Raw genomic sequence first — 21,809 nt, forward strand, 5'->3', positions numbered from 1 at the left:
ATTAAGTATATGATAATTAAATAATTAACTTTCTGTTATTTCCACAAAATACAGATAATAAATAATCATCTTTGACAAATAGTTTTCATCGCAAATTAGGCAGAATGATATCCGATATCAATGCAGGCCGCGATAAATTTTACTTCTATTCAAAGATGCTTTGAAACGGTTAATGATTGCAACTGACAAAATACGGGAGTTGTGACTACGAAAATTTAACTACTGTAAATACTCATTATAAAACATGATGAATGTTGAAATCACTTTCCTGTTGATTGAATACACGTTCTAAAACATATTATTTCAGTTACATCATAAATAGGTCTTCTCTATTGGATTTTGCTGATATGTTGTTTATTTTAATCTGTTTTGCTTTATCCACTAGCGGATTTAGGGGGGGTTGAAACCCCATCCCCACCCCCGCTTGAAAATCTTAAAATAATTTTTGTATTAACCATTTCTTGTTTTAATGTTATCTTTTCTATAAATTGAATATCTACAAGTGAATAGGGTGACACGTTGTCGCTACACTCCTTTAAATATACTTCTTCTTCTTCTTCGTCTTCGGAAATCCACCCTATTTGCAGGGTCACCGCATTAAAAAATATCCTAGTTTTAGAAATTTTTAAAAATGCATATATGTTTTTTAATAGAATATTAAAAAATTGTTATGTTTAAATATTAACATTGTTTTAGAAAAACAAAAATAATCAGGATAAAAGGTTAAACTTGTATTTACACTGTACAGATCATACTGCCATAAGCTAAAAACACTAATTAGATTTTAAAATTCAAAAAATGAATAAAACTTAAAATTAATAAATTTAAAGAAGTCCACTTGTTAAAAGATAAAAATATGTGATAAGATTTATTTATGTCAGTGATGATAAAAAGTTAACATCAAACGAGGTTTTTCTTTAGATGTTTCATTAAAATCTAAAAGACTCATTAACTCATGTTGTTTATTTATTTTAACATGGATTATAATTATTTATGTTAAAAATAGAACATTGAGGGTCATTTTAGAATAGATATTATTTATCCTCCAGCAACAGGGTTAATTCTCTATTTTAATGGAGTATTTAGGGGTGGAATGACAAATAAAATTATCACTAATGATCATGATGATATGTTCGTATTTATATCCATTCTCATGACCGAATTGTAGATGATGGGATATTCCCCAGTAAGGAGTCAAGTACAATTGTTCATTATCCTTCACTGAATTTCTGTTCTCTTGCAGTTGCTATGCAGAGTATAAATATTATGTACATTTCACTGTAATTCTGCTCTCTTGGTATGTCATGCATATACCCAGTTTTTGTAGATTCTTTCTATAGCTACTAGTTGAGATTTTGGTATCCGACGGTTGGTGGAACTGTCAATTAATAATTGGAGTAGATCATTTTCAGATTCAATGATGTAGTCGTAGTTGATCTGATTCTCAATCATCAAATGCTTGAGTCTGATATGGTGAATTTTTCTGACAGGACTAAGACTTTTTCAGTTCATAAGAAAATGTTTATAGTCTTCTGTTTCTTCCATACATAGTTTGCACTCTGCAGATTTTGTTGAATCAAATCGGTTGTTTATACTTTGACTTTTATACGTTCCAGTAAGTATTCTGGATTCAATTATGCATTTAGCAACATCTCTCTTGTTGTCTCTGACACTGCTCCAACAATTATTAGGACCTCGGAAATTCCATTTGCTTATTTCCATATGATTTAATGTTGGTTTTGTTTCAGCTATCTCAGACCATTTTGTTTTCCATGTTGATACTATCATATCGAGGGTCAATCTTTTCCATTTTGAAATTCTAAGGAATAGAGAAATCATTGCCTTGTGGATGAGTTGTTCAATGGATTCTGCTCCAAGCAAAATATATATTGCAGCATCTGCAGTTCGCTGTGGTAGAGATAGAAGATGTTTAAATGTCTTTTTTCTGGAAATTCTCCAATTTTAAAATATCAGTCTTAGTAAAATTAAGAATTTGAAAGCCGTATAGCATTCTTGGTATGACAAATGTTCTTCATGGTTTATATGAAATCAATGGATGTACTCCATTTATTCCATGTAAGCCTGCTCCCATGAGAGAATACATGGTAGCTCTAGCAGTGGATATTCTGTTTGACTATATTTTTGGTATTTCGGTCTTGTCTTTCAATACCCAAATGCTTTATGGTCTGTTTTTCGCTAATCTTCTCGTTGAAAAGTTCAAGGTTTAATTCTTTGTTCTTTTTATTGATCAATAATATTTCGGTCTTTTTACTATTGATTTTAACTCTATCATTTTTTGTACAGCTTTCAATGATACGGAGTTGAGTTGATGCATCCTGTTCAGAAGTTGCGCATAGCATAATATCGTCTGCACACGTTGGACAACCTAAGTAATTGGTTCCAATCTTAAATCCAATATTTGTTGCTTCAAGTGTATCTAGGATATTCTTATTGTATGCTTTGTAGAAGTTGGCAGATATAATACGTCCCTGCTTTACTCCTTGCTCGTTTGTGAAAGCTTGCGAGATACATCCTTGAGATTTTACTTGAGTTGATGTATTTTTATATAACTCTCTGATCAGTAACCAGGTTTGGCCTGTAATTCATTGGTGATAAAGTTTCCAAAATAGATGTTTGTGATCTATTACATCGAAAGCTTTTTCTGCATCTATATTAAGTGTGATTAAGATTAATTTTTCATTATAATCCTTTGCTTCGTTTATTGCTTCAGTGATTAAAAGAGCAATGTTTATTGAGGAAGCACCTTTTTGAAACCTTTCTGTAATCTATTTTGTTGCTTATTCAAGGTACCTTCAATTTTCGCTCATAAGCAGAGTTCTAGGACTTTGCATATGATAGAGATGACAGTTATTCCTCTATAATTTGATGGAATTGTTGGATCCTTGTCTTTTTTATGAACTGTAGTTAAAAGTCCTTTTTTATAGCAGCAGGTATAGGTTTTGTGTAAATTATGCGTGATCAGAGTTGTCAGGTAGTCAATTAGAGCTATACCTCCGTATATAAGATGCTCTGATGTTAGACCGTCTACATCTCCAGATTGCCACTTTTTTAATTGTGAGCTGATAAGTTTTGTAATTTCAGAGGAGGAAACAGGTTGAACAGTTTGTCTTCATTTTCACATAATTTTACGATTGTTTCTGCGTCTAATTTGACCAAATTGTCATGTTCTTTATCGAAAAATGGATTCTCATTTGTTTTCTCTAAGTTTGCAAAATGTTCTTTAAAGAGTTCATTAATATCATCCGGCGTAGAAGCTTTTTTATCTGGAGTCTGCAGCTTATGAGTGAATTGGGGGGAAGAGGATCTTTGGGTTTTTATTAACCTAAAGAGTAGTTCATTGTCTGTATCAGATGCTTTCATAATTTCTTCGTGTAGCTTATTTCTTTTGTTGTCTTTGTATTGATCTTACTATCCGTTCAAGCCTATGTATGTTATAGATGTTATCTTTAGAAGGAGGAGATCCTGCTTTTTTCCAGAGGAAGATTTATTTTTTTTGATTTACTAACAGCATTGGCAAGTTTTGGTGACCTGCTTATCTCTTTCCTACTATTAAATTTTGATATTCTTCGAGGATAGCATGTATCCAAAGCATTATTTAAACCAGTTAGTAATTGATTTGTAGCTTGATCAATTCCATATGGTATTCTAATGTTAAGGTATTTTCTATCCTTTAGTACTTTCTGTACTTTTAGAGCATAGATATCCTTATTCACTTTTCCCAGTTAATTTTGGTACGGATATTTTCTCTGTACTGTTTCTGACTTGCACTTAGTTCTATACAGAGATCGGCAGACACAGGATAATGGTCAGAGGTGTTGTGACCTTCACATAGGATTTTAACATGAATAAGTTCTTTTAATCTCATATTGTTCTCAATAAATTTAACCAATATGTTGTCAATCTGTAAATCTAGATGTTCCTTGAAAATATGTGTGATCAGTTGGGTATTTTGCTTGAAGTTCCAAACAATTTTCTTTACAAAATTGTTTGAAGAGTTCATCTTGGGAGTCCTTGTAATGTCTAATAAATGAGGCGTTTAAGTCCCCTGCTATAATAATTGAGCGTGTTTCTTGATACTTGAGGATAATTTTATTGAGTGTCTAAGACTGCTCTATAAGCATCGTGTCCACTATCAGTACCTCTAGAAGGAAGATATACCTTAATAAGGCAAGTAGGATTTCCAGTTGTAGATATTTCAATAGCTTGAACTCTGTTGTTTCCGTCTGGAAGTTGAGAAAACATTGAAGACATGGATGTTTTGTATAAGATAGCGATACCACCATGTCCTCTCGATCGACCAATTGGGGACATTGGTTCATCATCATCAATATGTCTTGAGAAGGTGAGAAAGTCTGAATGATGTTGTTTCAGTTGTTATTTTTCATAATTAAAAAGCCAATGTTCTTGCAAAAGTATGATGTCGTGTTTATCTAGGAGTTCATTAAAGTAATTTTTGTTGGAGTTGAAGCCTTAAATGTTGAAGGAGACGATATGTAGTGGACTTGTTTTTTCCAAAGGTTACGTCATTCGATTCACAGGGGGCGCTTTATCTGGATCAAGGAGAATGATTTGTCCTTTGTATAAAAAAGAAGTTCCATTTTTTAGCTTACTGTGAACAGGATGACTTTGATGCGGTTGAACAGCTTCGGGATAATTTTTCTAAATTCTTTGTTTCCTTCATATGTTTAACAGCAAAACAGTTTTTACTATTAGTAGTAGCAGATGAGATGAACTTTATGTTTTGGTGACCAATGTGTTATATTTATCTTCATGAACTTTAATTTTCAAGTCTTCTCCGACAACAAAACTGTTTTTACTATCATTGCTCAGTGTGTTACTTACATCTTCAGTAACTTTAAATTTCATATCTGATTCAACATTGCCTTTTCCTTGATTTCTGTATGATTGGTTAAACAAAAATTGTTGAGACGATGTTTGGTCGACAGCAATACAGTTATTACTATCAGAGATCGGTTTCTGAGTTACAAGTTCACTTGGTTGAGGATTGAACATTTGAGCCTGTTGAACTTGCTGATTAATATTAGGTCTCTGAGCTTGTCTTGAAGCTTCTGGTGTTCTATCTGATTGTCTATACATATACGGCGGAGGAGCAGGTACACCATGATGGAAAAATGGGTGAGGTTGTGCTTGTTGCATCCATTGATTTGGTGCTATTGTCTGGGTAGCATGAAAAATGGGTTGTGGTGGTACCATATGTACAGGAGCTTGTGAGTGGAAATTATTTTGACTTTGATTCCTGAGCGTTAACATTTGGTTTTCGAAGTTTATTAATCTGAGATTGGTTATTTCTCGTTCTAGTTCTTTAACCCTGTTATCCAGTTGTGTACAATGACAGTTTTGATAAGTAGAATTTGTGGTCAACACATTAGGAATTGAACTGAGATAGTCTACTCTATTCCGACTACTATCATTGTGACCTAACTGAGCAAGTTTCAAGTTCATTATTGTGTTATTGTTATCTAGAACGGTGTTTTCTAGAGCTGCCATGTGAGCTTCAGCCACAGCAAGCTTAGACTTTAGATCTTCTTGCTTTACGTTATTCTGTTTCTTTGGTACTGCTTGTTTAGTATGCTTGTTGGTGGTGTCTGCTTGATCTATATGGGTCTGAGAGCTTGGTGTTATGTTTTCAGGAGCTCTTGCATTTGTAGGTTGTTTGAAACTATGCATATTTAGATACAAGTGGTCTTGGGGGTTGGGTCTAGAGATGTGATCAGATGTACCAGTTTCAAGTGATACTTTAACAGGTTCATTGTTGTTAGGAACTGTTTTACTATAGTATCAGGTGAGTTCAGAGAGTAAGCACTTTGTTCAGTGATTTGATTGATTGATTCCAGTTCACAAATTGATAGGTCTTTTAACGAGGCGTTACACTGCATACATTGAAAACGTTCTAATGTTTCGAAGCTCATTTATTTGCAAAAGTCTGATGTGATGTTTTGGCATTGAAAATGAAATGTTTCGCCGCATACAACACAGATAATGAAATCATAATCGACTATGTTTCCGGAACATGAAGGACAAGATGGAAAATTCTGAGAGGGGTTGTTGTTGCTGTAGCGTCATCTGTAGCAAGGATTGAGATTGTGCTGAGTGCAACATTGTCGCCTCTATTTTGCATTTGTATTATGGGTGAATCATGAGTTGAGATCTTATCTGATTGTATAGAATTGTGTACAAGTTTATCTGCTAAAAATGAGCTACAAGATTCTTGTATAATTGCATTCATTTTGTTCAGGAGACTTGTAGAAGGGAGAGTCTGTAATATTTCGTGTAGATCTTTTCTGATAAATTCTCCTATGTCTCTACCATTGGCTTCTACTGAAAAAGCAGTTTTGTACATGTTGATTCTATAGACTTGTCGCCTCCCAATCCCTGTGTTAGTGATTGGTTTTATACTGAGAGATTCTTCAACAACAAGATTGTTGTCTCTTTTAAAATGAGAAATGGCGGTAAGTTTTGTAGAATTTTCATAAAATGATAGAGTGTGCTTATGAAACATAAAAAAAGCAGCAGGAGTGAATTTCATAACCAGTGTCCCTCTTTTAAATTCAGTTTGAACATCCATTTGTTCAGGAGAAGCAACCATTTTTTGGGCAGCTTTAGTTGTATTGAGTGTGTACTTGGTAAAAGTTGTCTTCCCTTGTTGTGTTCTATTTGGTGTGATTTAATAGAGGGTTGTGCTAGTGCATTGCTCTTCAGTCGTGCCTTGTGTTTCGCAACGCTGACTGGGTGTATATCTGTATGGTGTTATCTTGTCTCTATGCGACCTTCTTGGTGAGGCCAATATGTTTATTCTAAGGACAGCTAAACAGTCTTTACTATCAATAGAATATTAAATGTCATTTTTGTTACCTTGATGTTGATTCAGCAAAACAGTATTTACTATCCTGAACCCTTTAAAAGATCAGTTGAAAATAAATTCTTCAAGACTATATCCTTATGAAGTATGTTGAAATTAAACCTATAATGTAGATAGTCCCTAGTGTTGTTCTATCTCTAGACAGCAAAACTGTTTTTATTATCGTATATTCAGGAGCAGTGTCAGAGATATTTATTTATTGCTATTTGAAGAACTTTGCAGGTGATATGAATCCCTACTTCCTTATGACGTCTGTTGAATTTTAAATAAAAATCCTATAAGCTGTAGATATTCCCTAGTGTTGTTCTCTATCATAAATACTGGAGCAGTGTCTAGAGATATTTTTTTGTTATATTTTTAAGTTGCTATTTTAAAGTTGCATGTGATGTGAGACCCTAAATCCTTTAATATGATGTCTGTTCAAATTAACCCTGTGAGTTGTAGAAGTTCTCTAGTGTTGCTCTCTAGACAGCAAAACTATTTTTACTATCATATATACTGGAGCAGTGTCAGAGTAATTGATTTGTTGCTATTTGAAATTGCATGTGATGTGACCCCTTAACTTTTGTCGTCTGTTAAAATTAAACCTACAAGATGTAGATGTTCCCTTGTGGTGTTCTTTAGACAGCAAAACTGTCATAAATACTAGAGCAGTGTCAGCGATATGTATTTGTTGCTATTTTACAAACTCTGCATGTGATGTTTAACATAGATTTAATGATCTTTAATCTATATTCTACTATTTTTCTGATTTATGATGGTTAAATTATTATATATTATAGTATACTTGTACTTGACAGCAAAACAGTTTTTACTATCGTAACTATAAGATAAACCATACACAAGAATTGTGGACAGCTCAGCTGGATGGCCTTATCAACTATCCCACAGAGAGCAGTTATCATTGAATTTTTTTAACGTTATTGTCTATGGGGAATTATGACCACTAGTTAGATAAACGAATACTTTGCCTATACTCTTTATATCATATAAAATTAACAAATTATAGAGATTGCACCAATTTTACAGCTTTAAAATGGTGTAATAAAATTCACTTTATCTTGTAATTTAGTGGTGTCCTCATCGTGTTGAACGTTGGGGCATCTTCTGGTTGAATTTATCAAATACGAAGTATACATGTCTAATAAAAAAAATCATATTTAATTCATTTTTTATTTTAAATTAAATTAATGAATTATACAGTATTGACAAAATGTTTTCGTTTCAAATGGTATAAAAATCATCATTTTAAAATAATGTTTACTGTTGTCCCTATGCTTTTAAAAGTGGAACTGCATAATTTTTGTTATGCATTACAACGTAAATTCAGACAACTACGATTGACAGTATTCAAAGAACTAATTGTGGTTGGTGTTATTTAGATGATGTGATTTGTTTTTTTTTTTATTTTTTTTTTACATCCATTATTAAATAATAAATATATCTATTTAGGTTTCAAGCAATACACTAATTGCTGTCATACCACAGAGGTCTTTAAAGTAATATCAAAATTAAGTAGTGTGGTTTTGTTATTTATATATGATAATAAACTTGTGATCGAGTCATAGACTTTAGCATATGGAGATCATTGGTCGATTTGACTCGGCAATTGACGAATTAAGAGTCAATAGATAGGCGTAACTAAATAGGCAGCAAAACTGTTTGTACTACGATTTTTCAGTGTCTTGATTTTTTGAGTTGGTCTTTGTCTGTGTATATGACGACTCTTCTTTGATTTTGTAAAGCAGTCAAATACAATTTGCCTACCAATACGCTGGTACCATAACTTGGCTAAAAGGGGGTTTGGGTGTTCCCCATCCAGGTATACTTGTTTGTAGTTGTAGTGACAGTGCGCCTGTGCTTTGGTACCTTTGTGGCCTTTTGTTGGTCGTGTCAAATCAAGTGAGAATCTGGGAGATCTGGCCTGTTCTGCATTATTTATTTGACGCATCAGGTTATTTATCATGTGTCAATTTGTTTGGCTAACTTTAAATCGTCCTCATAGAAGGAGTGAGGGTCTGGGTCACTTCTAGACGCGTTAAATTCAACAATTGAGTAATGAGGAATTTCAAGAAGGGTTACTCGTGGAATATTCTTTTTTTCGGGATATCTTTATTGCTAGGGTTATATCTTCAAATTTATCTTTGATGTACTTCAGAATACTAGATGTGTTTTGAAATCTGAGCTTCAGGTATTTCGATCCCTTCTTTGGTTGTAGCGTCACATGTACCTAACCAAACATAAACGTGTATGCCATAAAATGGAATCCCTTAGTTTGGAACTAGACTGGTTTACAAATTGTATATTAAGTTCATCCAAATTTGTGACCTCTCTTTTGATGTAAGTCCCCTTACTGTCAGACAGAAGAACAGGAGTGTATTTCCGATGCAGACCTGCAGTGTTGACTTTGATTTGTCTCAGACTTCTCCTTGTATAGCTATCGGTCATAAGAACAGACTTGCTTAGCAAGGAGTAATCATTTTATATATAAAAGGGGGTTGGGGTAATACAGTTATTAGGAATAAAAATAAACAAATAAAGTAAAAATGGAGGTCACCTACGATTTTAGAACCTTGTTATTTTAAATCTCATCTACAAACTCCTTAATCTAAAGAACCGCGCTGAAGTACGTCCATTATTCATAGTTCATTATTCAAAATTCAATAATGAATAATGAAATAGTTTACTATTCACTATTAAAAAAATAATAATGAATAATGAAATAGTTTATGTTTCATTATTCAACTTGAAGCGGTGAATAGTGAAATAAAAATTAAAAAACATGACTGTGACACTATAGCTATTAATATCCCGTATTTCTAAATTCATCATTTTGGTGTTTTCTAACAAATAATCAAATAAGTATCAGAAAATAGAATATTAAAAACTCTTTAGATTTTTATTTTATTTATTTATTTAGTTTCGGAGGATAAACTAGTTGGTTTTCCTAACTATTTTTAACAGAAATTCCTTGGTTCAATGTATGGACGACCTGAATACCAAAACATAATATATAGAAATTAAAATACTCTACGTCGTCTGTATTTTCAATGGACCTTTGTCTAAAGACTAGTCAAAATAGATGTGAACTAGACCCAAAGAAATCTGAGTCGATTCAATGCGACAACGGTTGCAAAACTGTGTTCGCTCTACTGCAGCAGTATTTCATAGGATGGTATTCAATCGACTTTTTATAAATATGTTTTTTTTTTTAACTGCATGTACTTACTTTTAATTCGAAAATATAAAATTCACTATCATAGACATAGGTGAATAATACTCGCAAAAAGTTGAATCGGGTATATTTTATTTCTGTGTTAAGCCGTTGTAGAATGCATTCATGATCTTTTAAATTATATTAACAAAGTATTCACCGGATTGAACTAAAAATACTATCTACGCTATTTGATTTTCAGTAGGATTTATTTATACACCATTGAATCATGCAGTGACACAGTCTATACGTTATATTTAGCACATACATGTATAATAAAGAAATATTAATATTTCCGTTATAAACGGTGAATGTGACAGTCTGACCACATTTTTATGTGTCGGGTTACAGATCAACTAAAGCACGCTTAATTAATTCATTTTATTTTTTTATCAAAATCAAAATTCAAAAAGATAAAGAAATCAAATTATTAATTATTTATAAGTTGATAATTTGGATCAGTTGTTATATCCCATTATAATCAGTGGAGTGTAACAGGGTAAATCAAGAGAAGCTTTGACTCGGGGTGAAATTTGTAACAAGCAAGATTTAATGAATAAATATTTTATTATGTTGAAAAAAAATAGATTTTAAAAAATACAGATTTAGCAGAGATTTTGACCTATACAATATCCCTTTGAAATCACATAAAACTAGATTATTAACTCTGGTAATATACTCTTCATTCGCTTTGGAAAAAAGGCCATGTTCTCATGTAAATAAGAATTGGAAACAAAAGCCAGCATCACAACACCAAGGACTGTGATATGTTTAACGACACTGGCATGGTAATCGAGACAAACATTTCTGCCGAAGATATGCTCGTTATCTAATATCGTTAAAAATCTTAACAATGAAAGTCTATGTGTATGTGTAATCTCTAAATGGGTATTTAAGAACGAGAAAGATCCACTTGGAGCAAATAAAAATTTCTGAAATTTTCTATTTGATTCAAAATAATTTATCGCTAACGTTTGATGCAAGGAACAATTAGAAATATGAAAATGCCTTATAAAAATGAGCAAAAGTATTACACGAAAGAAACGTTTCTTAGATTTAAAGCATACAATGACAAAAAAAAAACATATGCTCTTTTTCTATAAAGTCTAAAATTAAAGCAAGACAAATCGGTAATTAAATGATAGTACGAGCATTGACGAGCAAGCTTGGATAAACAAGCACATATATTGAAGGCAGCACGATTGCCTATAATCGCTAAAATTATATCCACTTCATTTGAACTTTTGTTGATAGTTGATTCATTGGCAATCCTACCACATCTCCTTAATTTTATATTATATAAACCAAACAGATTAGGAAGTGGTTTTTGTGGTCATTTTTGTTATCCACCATTAATCGACACCAGTCACTCTAAAATATATTTCAAAAAAGAAACTTTTGGAAATTGATTAATTACATAACAGTTTGACTTTCTCACTATAAAATAGAAGAGAGAAAGCTCGAAATTCCTTGTTGTCCATGGCTCTGGATATTAAGCAAAAAATGAGAAGAATATTATGCAAATACCATTAGAGCTTAGTTTATTGAAAGAATTTAGAAATTGATTTCAATTGAATTGACAAATGGATGTTTGTGTGGTTTTGATATTTACACGCATATCAAATATATAGTTTCATAATACTATATTACGTAACTCGTTGCATTTGACCCCCGTTGAATAAACGTGTGAACAGAAATTCGGTTAGGTAACAAACAAGATGAGTCAGTGCAAAAATCATTTGCTTAACAAGCTTTATCACTGCAGACTTTGTGCAACTGATGCACAGATGCATAACGTATATAAGGGTTTATTTTGGTAATTGCTATTGTTTACTGCATTGTTCGTTTACATTATATAATTGAAGGATAAAGATGAAAACATACACGACTATATATGTTATGATACTAATACTATTTTTGTTAGAAGATGCTAAGTGTCATAGATATCATAATAAGTGTCGACATTTCTTGAAACATCACCCATGTCCGGTTTTAATGGACACGAATTGTGAAGTTGTTCGGAGATTTTGTGGATGCTGTGATGAGTGTGCTTTAAATCTAGACGAGCAATGTAGTGCAGAGACTCCCAGGTAAGCAACTTATTTCATAACAAGCTATAAAGAGTTCCTTCAGACACTTGTCAAAAACAAGAAGATCGAAGAAGTCAGGTCTTTTAATGTCAAATCCAGATACATGGATGATGTTCTTTCCATTAACAATCGAAACTTTTCTAATTGGGTTCCATTAATATATTACACAGAACTAGAGATTACAGAAACAACAGACACGGCTTCCTCAGCCTCATTTTTGGAGAATAAGAAAATGCATGTACTAAGTTAGGAATGTTACAGTTGTTATCCATTCGTTTGATGTGTTTGAGCTTTTGATTTTGCCATTTTATTAGGGACTCGATGTTCAGTATTTTTTTGATTTTACTCTTAACAGTCCTTTTGAATTTCTCTGTATAAATATATTTCTCTTATTTCTTTTTATAAATAGTTGTTTCTTTGTTCGGAGCATTGTTTGTACAAACCATTGACACCTTTGTTTTCAGTTTCTCGAGTCCTTGTTCAACTTTACTAAGGGAGTGTATTTAAACAGACGGATGTATTTTATTTGAATATTGAACCGACAATATGGCAGAAAGATAAATTATGCGTAAAGGTATCAGAACAAAGAAATCAGAATCTGTGTGGAAATAATAGTCTGTTAACGGACAATTAGATCATTTCCCTAATAAAGTCGACATTCTTTAGAATAACACTATACTTATAGTTAGAATAATACTTATTATAGGATAAGGAAAAGTTTCAATGACTCTTTATCTAATTGTCCGTTGTCAGAAATAAATTATACTTCCATTTACATGTCAATCGAGTACTTTAACAATTAAAAGTCATGTGACGATCCCATTTGTATTAAAAGTTTCATAACACTCTTTTTTCTTGAATCTTCAGTATTCATAGTTCTATAACATGCTTTTGCCCTAAAATACATATTGTTTTTATTTTTCGATGTGAAACAATAATCTATCAATCCACCCAACAATCTACTTCAATAAGAATGGTTGTTTTCATTAAAAAGACCTTCAACATGAATCAATGAGTCTTTCATTCTCATAAACTAAATACAAAATTACAGAGCACGGTACATTTAAATAATTTTGTTCTTTCTTATCTTACTTCTATTTTACAAGTAGTTAAGGAAGTGGTATTCGTCACCAATGTCAGTTGAGTCACAATAGTTAGATACTCTATCGTCTCTAGAAGTACCATCTTCCTGTCTCAACTGAAAATCGATGACTACCTTTTTACATCGCGATGACCATGAGGGTATTTCGATGTATTGCTATCGCCTAGATTTCCATTACGTAACATTCGTTTTTGGTTTGTAACCGATCTATAAACATAATAAATACGCGAACATTAAAGAGTACAAAATAACATTCATTATCCTTTGTTATAGATACATCTCAGTCAGGATCCTACTTCGTCAGAATTATCTCCCCATTACGCCAGTTCATTATTTACAACCGTAGAAATGGAAGCCATTGTAGGGATTACGCGCTACCAATTTTGCTCATGGAAACCGATAAATTTATCCACATTGCACCATTACGATCCTTATATATCAGTTGTATTTTAAAAGACAAATGTATCAACTAGCTAATGAGCATCAGTTAATGATCTTGTCTGCATTGATTCAACTTAAAACTATTGTCTGATCGGTTGTCAGGTGGAATTTTCGAAAATTCATAAAAATTTTAAAAAATTCTAATCAAAAATTTCGTGGAAGGGCAGACTAGATTTTTTTAGTGTATAAAGACTATAAACCCTAGTTTTCACACACAAAAAATTATATTTTTTCAAAGATATGCATTTTCATCATCCAACTTGAAAGACTGTCGTCAAGTACTTTCATTAAAAAATAGCTATTCGACCAAGTTGACCCATATATTTCATCTTTTAGTACTGTTATTTTTTTGTGTTATAAAGTCAATCTGTAGCTTTGATATATAAAAATATGGAAGGGCAGACACGAAAATTTTTGAACTAATAGATTGATATGTTATAGGTCCGTGATAATTTTTTCAAAAAAATCGGAGGTTATGCATTTTCTTCATCCAACTTGAAAGATACCCATGTCGTCGACTTGAAATCTAATTGTTCTGCTTAACTATGTACTAGATAAATTGAAAACTTATGCAAATGGTGTTTTTAAAATAAAACACCTCGTAATTGAGAAGAAAATTGTAATTTTCTTTGTTTCTATTAACTTTTAAAATTTTTGTCACTATAGTAAACAATACAGTACACATTTATCGCCTTCTCTAACAAAGAGCTTCGATTCTTTTGTTCTATTTCAACCGGGTTTTCGACTGATCTGTTCAATGAATACTGATAAAAATAATATTGTTTAGAACATGAAATAATAATATGAAAATGTGTTTTTATTTAGATATATATATATATAAGTAAAAAATCATTGATAATATCTATGCACACGTACCGAAAAACTGTGTTAAAGCATGCGGAAAAATATCTCGGGAACGTTTTGCGACAATCCCGGCAAGGACCGGTAACTCTGAATATAAGAATAATATTTTTTTTGCGTGAAAATATGAATGCCTACTCATATCCAATCTTTTAGAAAAATCGAATTTTTACAGAAGAGTGTCCACCATGCACTTGCACTGCACTATTATTAGAATAATATAATAAAACGATATACAAGTTAATGGATGAAAATTATATATATACATGTAACTGTTATATTAATATTATATATAACAACAAAGTTTTAACCATTATATACTAATTTGCATCACTACAATATAATAGTTATTACGGTGAGATGATTTTCCTGTCATTTATTCATCATCCATGTACGAACTTGTCTCAGATTTTTTGTAATCTCTGTATATTAACCTCACTTTCAGGTATAGAGATGTGATTTTTTTTTCTGTGACAAGTGCTTTTGACCATTCACAAGACCTTGCGGTCATCCGAATCGATGGTCAGTACTTCAGTTCTTTGATTTTAATTTGCACAGTGTGTACAAATGACTTGTTGAATAAATATTAAACTATTTCTCAAACTTAATTTCCTAATACTAGTACTTCATTAGCATAACCGCTTTTGTGAAGCATTTATATATGACAACCATGACTGTTTGTATTGATCTTGTTGTTTTTACTTAACAGTTTTTGATACCAATTTATCAGCAAATAGCATATGCCATATGTTTGACATTGATTCCATAGATGTCTAGATATTTTTATATATATACTAACCACTTGTTTTGGTATCCATAGATAGGAAAATTCATGAATACAAGTTTATATAGTAGACAAGATATGTTATTTTATTTTTTTATCATTTAATAATCTGCTCCAAAAATGTATCATACGAACTTTTGCCTTAATTGATATTGGATATCTGACAAGCTCGGCATAAACAATAACATTAGGTGTGCTTTAGTGGTTTAAATGGAGACTCATTTAACAAAATCTGAAGCAATGCACCGCCAGGAACAGCGGCTTCGACAGGATAAATAATTCCTGCTTTAATGTAATAATACATGTATATCATGTGTAATATTTTCAAAATGTAAACAGAAGCAAGTGTCACCATTGAGTAGTATATAAAAACCTGCTATTAGTATAAGAGGTTTAATTAATTCAAAATTGATTGATAATTGGTAATAAATTTTTATTTAATAGGTGTGCAGATGGACTAATGTGTGTAAATTCAAAAGGAGAAGCACTGAAAATAGTACATCATAGTTTGAAAGATTATGTTGGGTTCTGTCAGAATGTGTAAGTAAAATTGCTTTTGTAAACATGGACTTGGATTGACATTGCTTAAACAATCACAATGGAAATTCTCACATAGTTAATGTATGGACTAGTGTACCATGACATGTACAATACCGTATCTCTACTTTTTGAAAAAAAAACAATGATACCTCAATCAAGAAAAGGTTATTAGTCTATTTTCTTCTTTTTTAAGACGTAATTTAAATCCACATTGAAATAAGATGGTACACAAAAATCTGGTTAGGATATCAATAACGAAACAGTTAATTAGTTCGGTAAATGCATTTATTTAAACATGGTTTTCATTTTTACAATACTTTTGGCATTTTGACATACTATGCACAAGTATTTAACTATTTGCTCGTTATTACTGCTTTTGACGCATTTAATATCAGCCCTTTTACAAAAAGTTAACACAGGCTATGGGAAATGCATGCATTAAACGATTATTATACCATGAAAAAGTCGACACACGATATCGATGCACTGAAAGATTAAGCATATCAAGTTTGTTATGTTTCATTCTTGAAAAAGCAAACCTTTCAATGTTATTTGGACGGAATTGGCAAATTGAACATACAAGTTAGGAAGGTGGTCTTAGAAATACCATACAATGCATTAAATGAGGGTCGGATTCATTTTATTCAAGGGAACACTTTTAGACTCACACGCAAAAATTTTGTTTTACTGGAATGTGTTATTGTGCTATGAGCCTGAAATTGTGTGGCTGTCGTTTATTATAGTATTTATTTTTCGTTTATTGATTTGTTTATTTTTTTATTATGTTGTGATTTTGCACCTCTGATCCTGGCTAAAAGGAAAGAGCTTTGCGCCTCGGCCATTAAAATGTATAAACACGCCACATCCTTTATCATGTATATGTGTCTGTCCAAAGTCCTTAATTCGGTTGTCGTTTGTTGCTTCAAATATGATATTACTTTTATTTGTACATTAACTAGCCGGTAGTTTTCTCGTTAGAATTGTTCCACACTTGTTATTTCGGGACCTTTTCTAGCTTGGTGTATTGGTTTTACTCATTGTTGACGGTGGTATTATGGTGGCCTATATTTGGTCTGATCTTTGGTAGAGAGTTGTCTCACTGGCAAACATACACTGACATATTATTTTTATATTGGATTTATGAAACTAGACCCAATACGTACATTAGAACAACAAACTTATAAAGACATGGAATATGATATCGATATATCTGTTAAGATAATATTTACACTGTAGACTATAAAAACATGTTTTTTTCCAAAGAAAACTTCTCAATTGGCTTACACTGAAATGACTTTAATCCAAAAAAAAAAAAGATGAACGAACAAACATAAATTTTTAAATGGTGACATATTGATACCATTAGAGCGCACGACTATACATCCCTGACAATATTATAATAGATATTTCTCCAGACTTAATGTGTAATTCTAATTGTGTGATTGTCTCACTGATAGTTTACGCCATGTCTAGCTGCATTGAGCATCATATTTACTATTGATTTACCTGACATCGTTTTGTACTTAGTAACATACAGTTATTACGAACAAAACAAAACAAAACAAGAGGCTCTCAAGAGCCTGAATCGCTCACCTGGTAAACAATGCCTTATTAACTAAATTAATAAATTAATGTTTGTTGTAAATTAAACAGAGTAACAAAGGCCATGTACTATCCTGGAAATACCTTTTAAAGCCTCTTAGGAACCTCTGGAAAGAAATGGGCATGAGTTCGCCCTACACTTGATTAAGATACAGTCTAGGTCAATCTGATGATTCACAATACAATTGCTATTACTGTATCTATAATAATATTCAAGATAATAACCAAACACTGCAAAATTTCTTAAATATCATCAATTCAGGGGCATTATACCTGAAAAACCAGTTACCCAATTCGGCTGAAAATTTCAGGACAGGTAGACCTTGACCTAATAAATACTTTAACTTCTTGTCTTATTTGCTCTAAATGCTGGAGTTTTTGAGATATAAGCCAAAAACTGCATTTTACCCTGTGTTCTATTTTTAGCCATGACGGCCATGTTTTTTGACGAAATAGAAAATAAAACACAAACTTTATTTTATACACCCTACTGATCATTCAGTTGAAGTTTGGTTGAATTTGGTTGAGTAGTTTAAGAGGAGAAGATTTTTTAAAGTTAGCAAATATGATGAACAAATTGTGAAAAATTGTCATTAAAGGACAATAACCCCTTAAGGGGTCAATTGACAATTTTGGTCATATTAACTTATTTGTAGATCTTACTTTACTGATCATTTTTGCTGTTTACAGTTTATCTTTATCTATAATAATATTCAAGGTAATGACCAAAAACTGCAAAATTTCCTTAAAATTACCAATTAAGTGGCAGCAACCCAACAATGGGTTGTTTGATTCACCTGAAAATTTCAGGGCTGGTAGATCTTGACCTAATGAACATTTTTATCCATGTCAGATTTGCTCTAAATGCTTTCGTTTTTGAGATATAAGCCAAAAACTGCATTTGACCCCTATGTTCTATTTTTAGCAATGGCAACCATGTTTGTTGATAAATCAAAACTTCGGATACAATTTATAAACTAGATACCCTAAGGAACATTCAGTTAAAGTTTGGAAGTATTTGGCCTAGTAGTTTCAGAGGAGAAGATTCTTGAAATAGTTTACGACGACAGACGACGACGGACGACGACAGACGACGGACGACGACGGACGCCAAGTGATGGCATAAGCTCACTTTGGCCCTTTGGGCCACGTGACCTAAAAAGAAACAGGTGATATGTGTTGGTGTTTAACCATTACCAGTATGGAGTTGAACATATACATGTATATAAATAAAGAATCTTAGCAATCTTTAATAATGAAACACAAATTTCCCCAAATCTTTTTTTTAATAGGAAAATTAATGTTTCGTCATTAGCAGTAGCTCAGTTTTTGTCCAGTCTAGAAGTGATTTATCTATCGTTGCTATAAGACGACTTTTCTAAAGCAATATGATAGAAACTTTGAATTATTGTAGGTTACCATTGCCCTTATACATTTATTTAAAAATCTAAAACTGCATTGAACATCATCAATTCATTTCAGTCTACATCGTACAAAACTAAAATGTTACTTAGAATCATTTGCATAACAGCGTGGACCAACGCAATACTTTTGTTGATAATACTACTAAATCATTTACCTTATTAAACTTGTTTGTCATCAGTTATCATCATATGTACACATGTGGACCTATTGTATCATGCAGTTATAATTTAAAACATTAAATTTCCACAAATAGAATTTTATTTGGAAAATTAAGGGGGCCTTCAAAATCTGTTTGTGCATTAATTAAAAAATCCTACGCTCTACATACTAGTATTATATATTCATTCGTGTGTTAATTTTAATCTATTTTCAGGGTCATGAGTCCTGTGGTGGTTGAAAATACAGATATCACCGAGAGAAAGATAAGAATATGAAAACACTTGTACAATTGCTTGTTTTGTCGCAGCAGATTCGTTTATTTAAAACAGAATTCACGTGTTATGATAGATTCAGACTCTGTTCTAAACAATACAAATGAATGGTGAAAAAAAAACAGAATACGGTATGCAAATGATTTTAGCAGGCGATTGGGAAGGCACAAATAAAGAAAAAAGAAAGAAAGAACGAAGGAAAAAGAATACATATTTATTTCAGTGTTAGATTTATCGTGATACATATTGAATCTGCCTCGTTCATGCTTTCTAACATTCATGCAGAAAACGCAATATTCTAAAATCATTTAGATTATTTAAATAAAAATAAAGGTATCAGAATGTATGGTATGAGTGACAATTTGACAACTCTCCATCCAAGTCACAATTTATAAAAGTAAACCATTATAAATCAAAATACGGTCTTCAATAATAGATAAACCTATTTAAGGTTGGTTGTTTATTGATTTTGGGAAGTATTTTTTAATCGATTTTATATATGATGCATTGATGCTTTGAACATAAGTCAAAGAGTCAAAATGCGTCTTTTTAATCTTGTGGTAATCAAGAGGGGCGTCCGTTTGGCTGAGGGGACATGTGAATACGCAGTTACGTCCGGTTAGCTTGAGAATACAATACCCAATCGATTGTGTTTCAATTATTGTGTGTCTCGGCAATTATAACGGTTTATAGTTATGTGGCCTGCTGCAAGACAAACAATTCTTTCCTTATCGAAGATTATTCTCTCGTTTCACAGTGGCAGTTGCAATTTAAACCTTCATCTGAGTAGACCTGCTTTGCATAATCTACACGTATCTATGATTGGTATTTGCTTTTGTGCCTGAATTATTTTCTAGACATTCCCAAACAACAAGCAACAACAATCTACTTTTTCTAAAATTAAGTTTTCTTTGATTTGTTCAAAGGACAGTACTGTGAATTCAATTATTCTCCAGAGCACCAACTTTTGTGAATTCCGAAGATATGTAATTTCCTGGTTTTGCAAAAGTCTGCATACAACCTTATAGCTCACGAAAACCATGAAAATTGGTATCAAGTGAATAATAATGACTCTACAGTATTTATAGTGTCTATTTACACAGTACATTTACATAGTACGCACGACGTTCTAAGTTCCTATCTTCTCGGTCAAATATTTTTTAACTGAATTTTACGGATTTGTTCTAACTTTACATCACTTTTCCAGGTAAAGTTTATGGGAAGGTTAACATTCACAAATCCCGCAACATATTCCATGTCAACACAAGATAGGTCTCATCGTTTCACTACTGGGCTAGTACATGATACATTTAGAGACAAAAATGATAACCAACATTTGAAACGACACAGTGCTTGTAAACTAAACCGTGCCCAAGATAACATTCTTGTGTTTTAATGTGTCAAACCCACCTGCGTTTCGTCAACTTTAAACACATTATTTAAAGCTAAACAGTAAAATACCAAATCAATTACGAAGTTGAAGAACACTGAAAATATCAAAACAAATAAAACATTGCGCAACATATCTCATGGACCTTCGTGGATGGGATTGAAAGACCGTCGTATTTTCAAATGAATTTATCAGCTATACATAGGACATTTTATCGAGTGGTTGTCATTGGTTACAATTGCCTTTCAAATTGTCATATGTTTTACAATATTTTAATAGTATATATAGATGTAAGAAGATGTGGTATGAGTATTAATGAACTCTCCATTCAAGTCGCAATTTGTAAAAAGTGAACCATTATAGGCCAAATTACGGCCTTCAACACGGAGCTTTGGATCACATTGAGCAACAAGCTATAAACCCCCAAAACCATTTACACTGGTAACCCAACTGTGTAATCCATATACAAAACGATTCACGAGTAACACGTATGAACCACATCAACAAACGACAACCACTGAACAAAATGTTCCTGACTCATGACAGGTATACTAGCCGTGTTGCGCTGATTGGCATAGAGCAGAGACATCAATAAACCAATCATAGTAAAATGTACTATTGTCGTCTGGCATGATTGTTTCCCGTATGACAGTACCTAGATACACAGGCCATTGTTTTTGTAATTGTCCTATCCTTAGCTATTAGCCTGTCGTCCTATGATTGTCTAGTTCCATTTAATGTTTTGCTAGTTTTAATCATGATGTAAATTTTCTTTTTTTTTGATTTTACTAGCGCAGGCCATTTTATAGGTTTTGATATATTTGGAAAGCCATACGGTGTTCCGTTATAGATAGTTTCTTTCAGGTAGTCATACAAACTTTTCTAATATTTACCCTGACGTCTGAGAATGATGGGACTTCTAAGACTAAATAAATCTTTGATTTACAAAACAAATGTTTTTGAAACCATGTGAAATTACATAAAGGAAAATACATCACATTTGCAAATATTACCGGACGTAAAGAGGT

The 21,809-nt window shown here is 32.3% G+C and overlaps 1 protein-coding gene across 1 annotated transcript; it reads left to right on the top strand.

Moving 5' to 3' along the window:
* The first annotated feature begins 11,864 nt into the window (after window positions 1-11,864).
* Window positions 11,865-19,623, top strand: LOC143044515 (perlustrin-like protein). Its single transcript, XM_076216574.1, has 3 exons — window positions 11,865-12,205; window positions 15,838-15,933; window positions 19,334-19,623. Exons 1-3 carry the CDS (start codon window positions 11,988-11,990, stop codon window positions 19,392-19,394), a joined length of 375 nt encoding a protein of 124 aa, XP_076072689.1. The 5' UTR covers window positions 11,865-11,987; the 3' UTR covers window positions 19,395-19,623.
* Window positions 19,624-21,809: the final 2,186 nt, after the last annotated feature.

The sequence above is a fragment of the Mytilus galloprovincialis genome, chromosome 1 (assembly GCF_965363235.1).
Source record: "Mytilus galloprovincialis chromosome 1, xbMytGall1.hap1.1, whole genome shotgun sequence".
NCBI classification, from domain to species: Eukaryota; Metazoa; Mollusca; class Bivalvia; order Mytilida; family Mytilidae; genus Mytilus; species Mytilus galloprovincialis.

What these genes read in the sequence shown, in the direction of transcription:
- LOC143044515 (XM_076216574.1), top strand. Translation starts at nt 11,988, where the DNA reads ATGAAAACATACACGACTATATATGTTATGATACTAATACTATTTTTG. An exon ending in TGTAGTGCAGAGACTCCCAG is followed by an intron (nt 12,206 to 15,837) that starts GTAAGCAACTTA and finishes TTTATTTAATAG; the next exon opens with GTGTGCAGATGGACTAATGT. An exon ending in GTTGGGTTCTGTCAGAATGT is followed by an intron (nt 15,934 to 19,333) that starts GTAAGTAAAATT and finishes ATCTATTTTCAG; the next exon opens with GGTCATGAGTCCTGTGGTGG.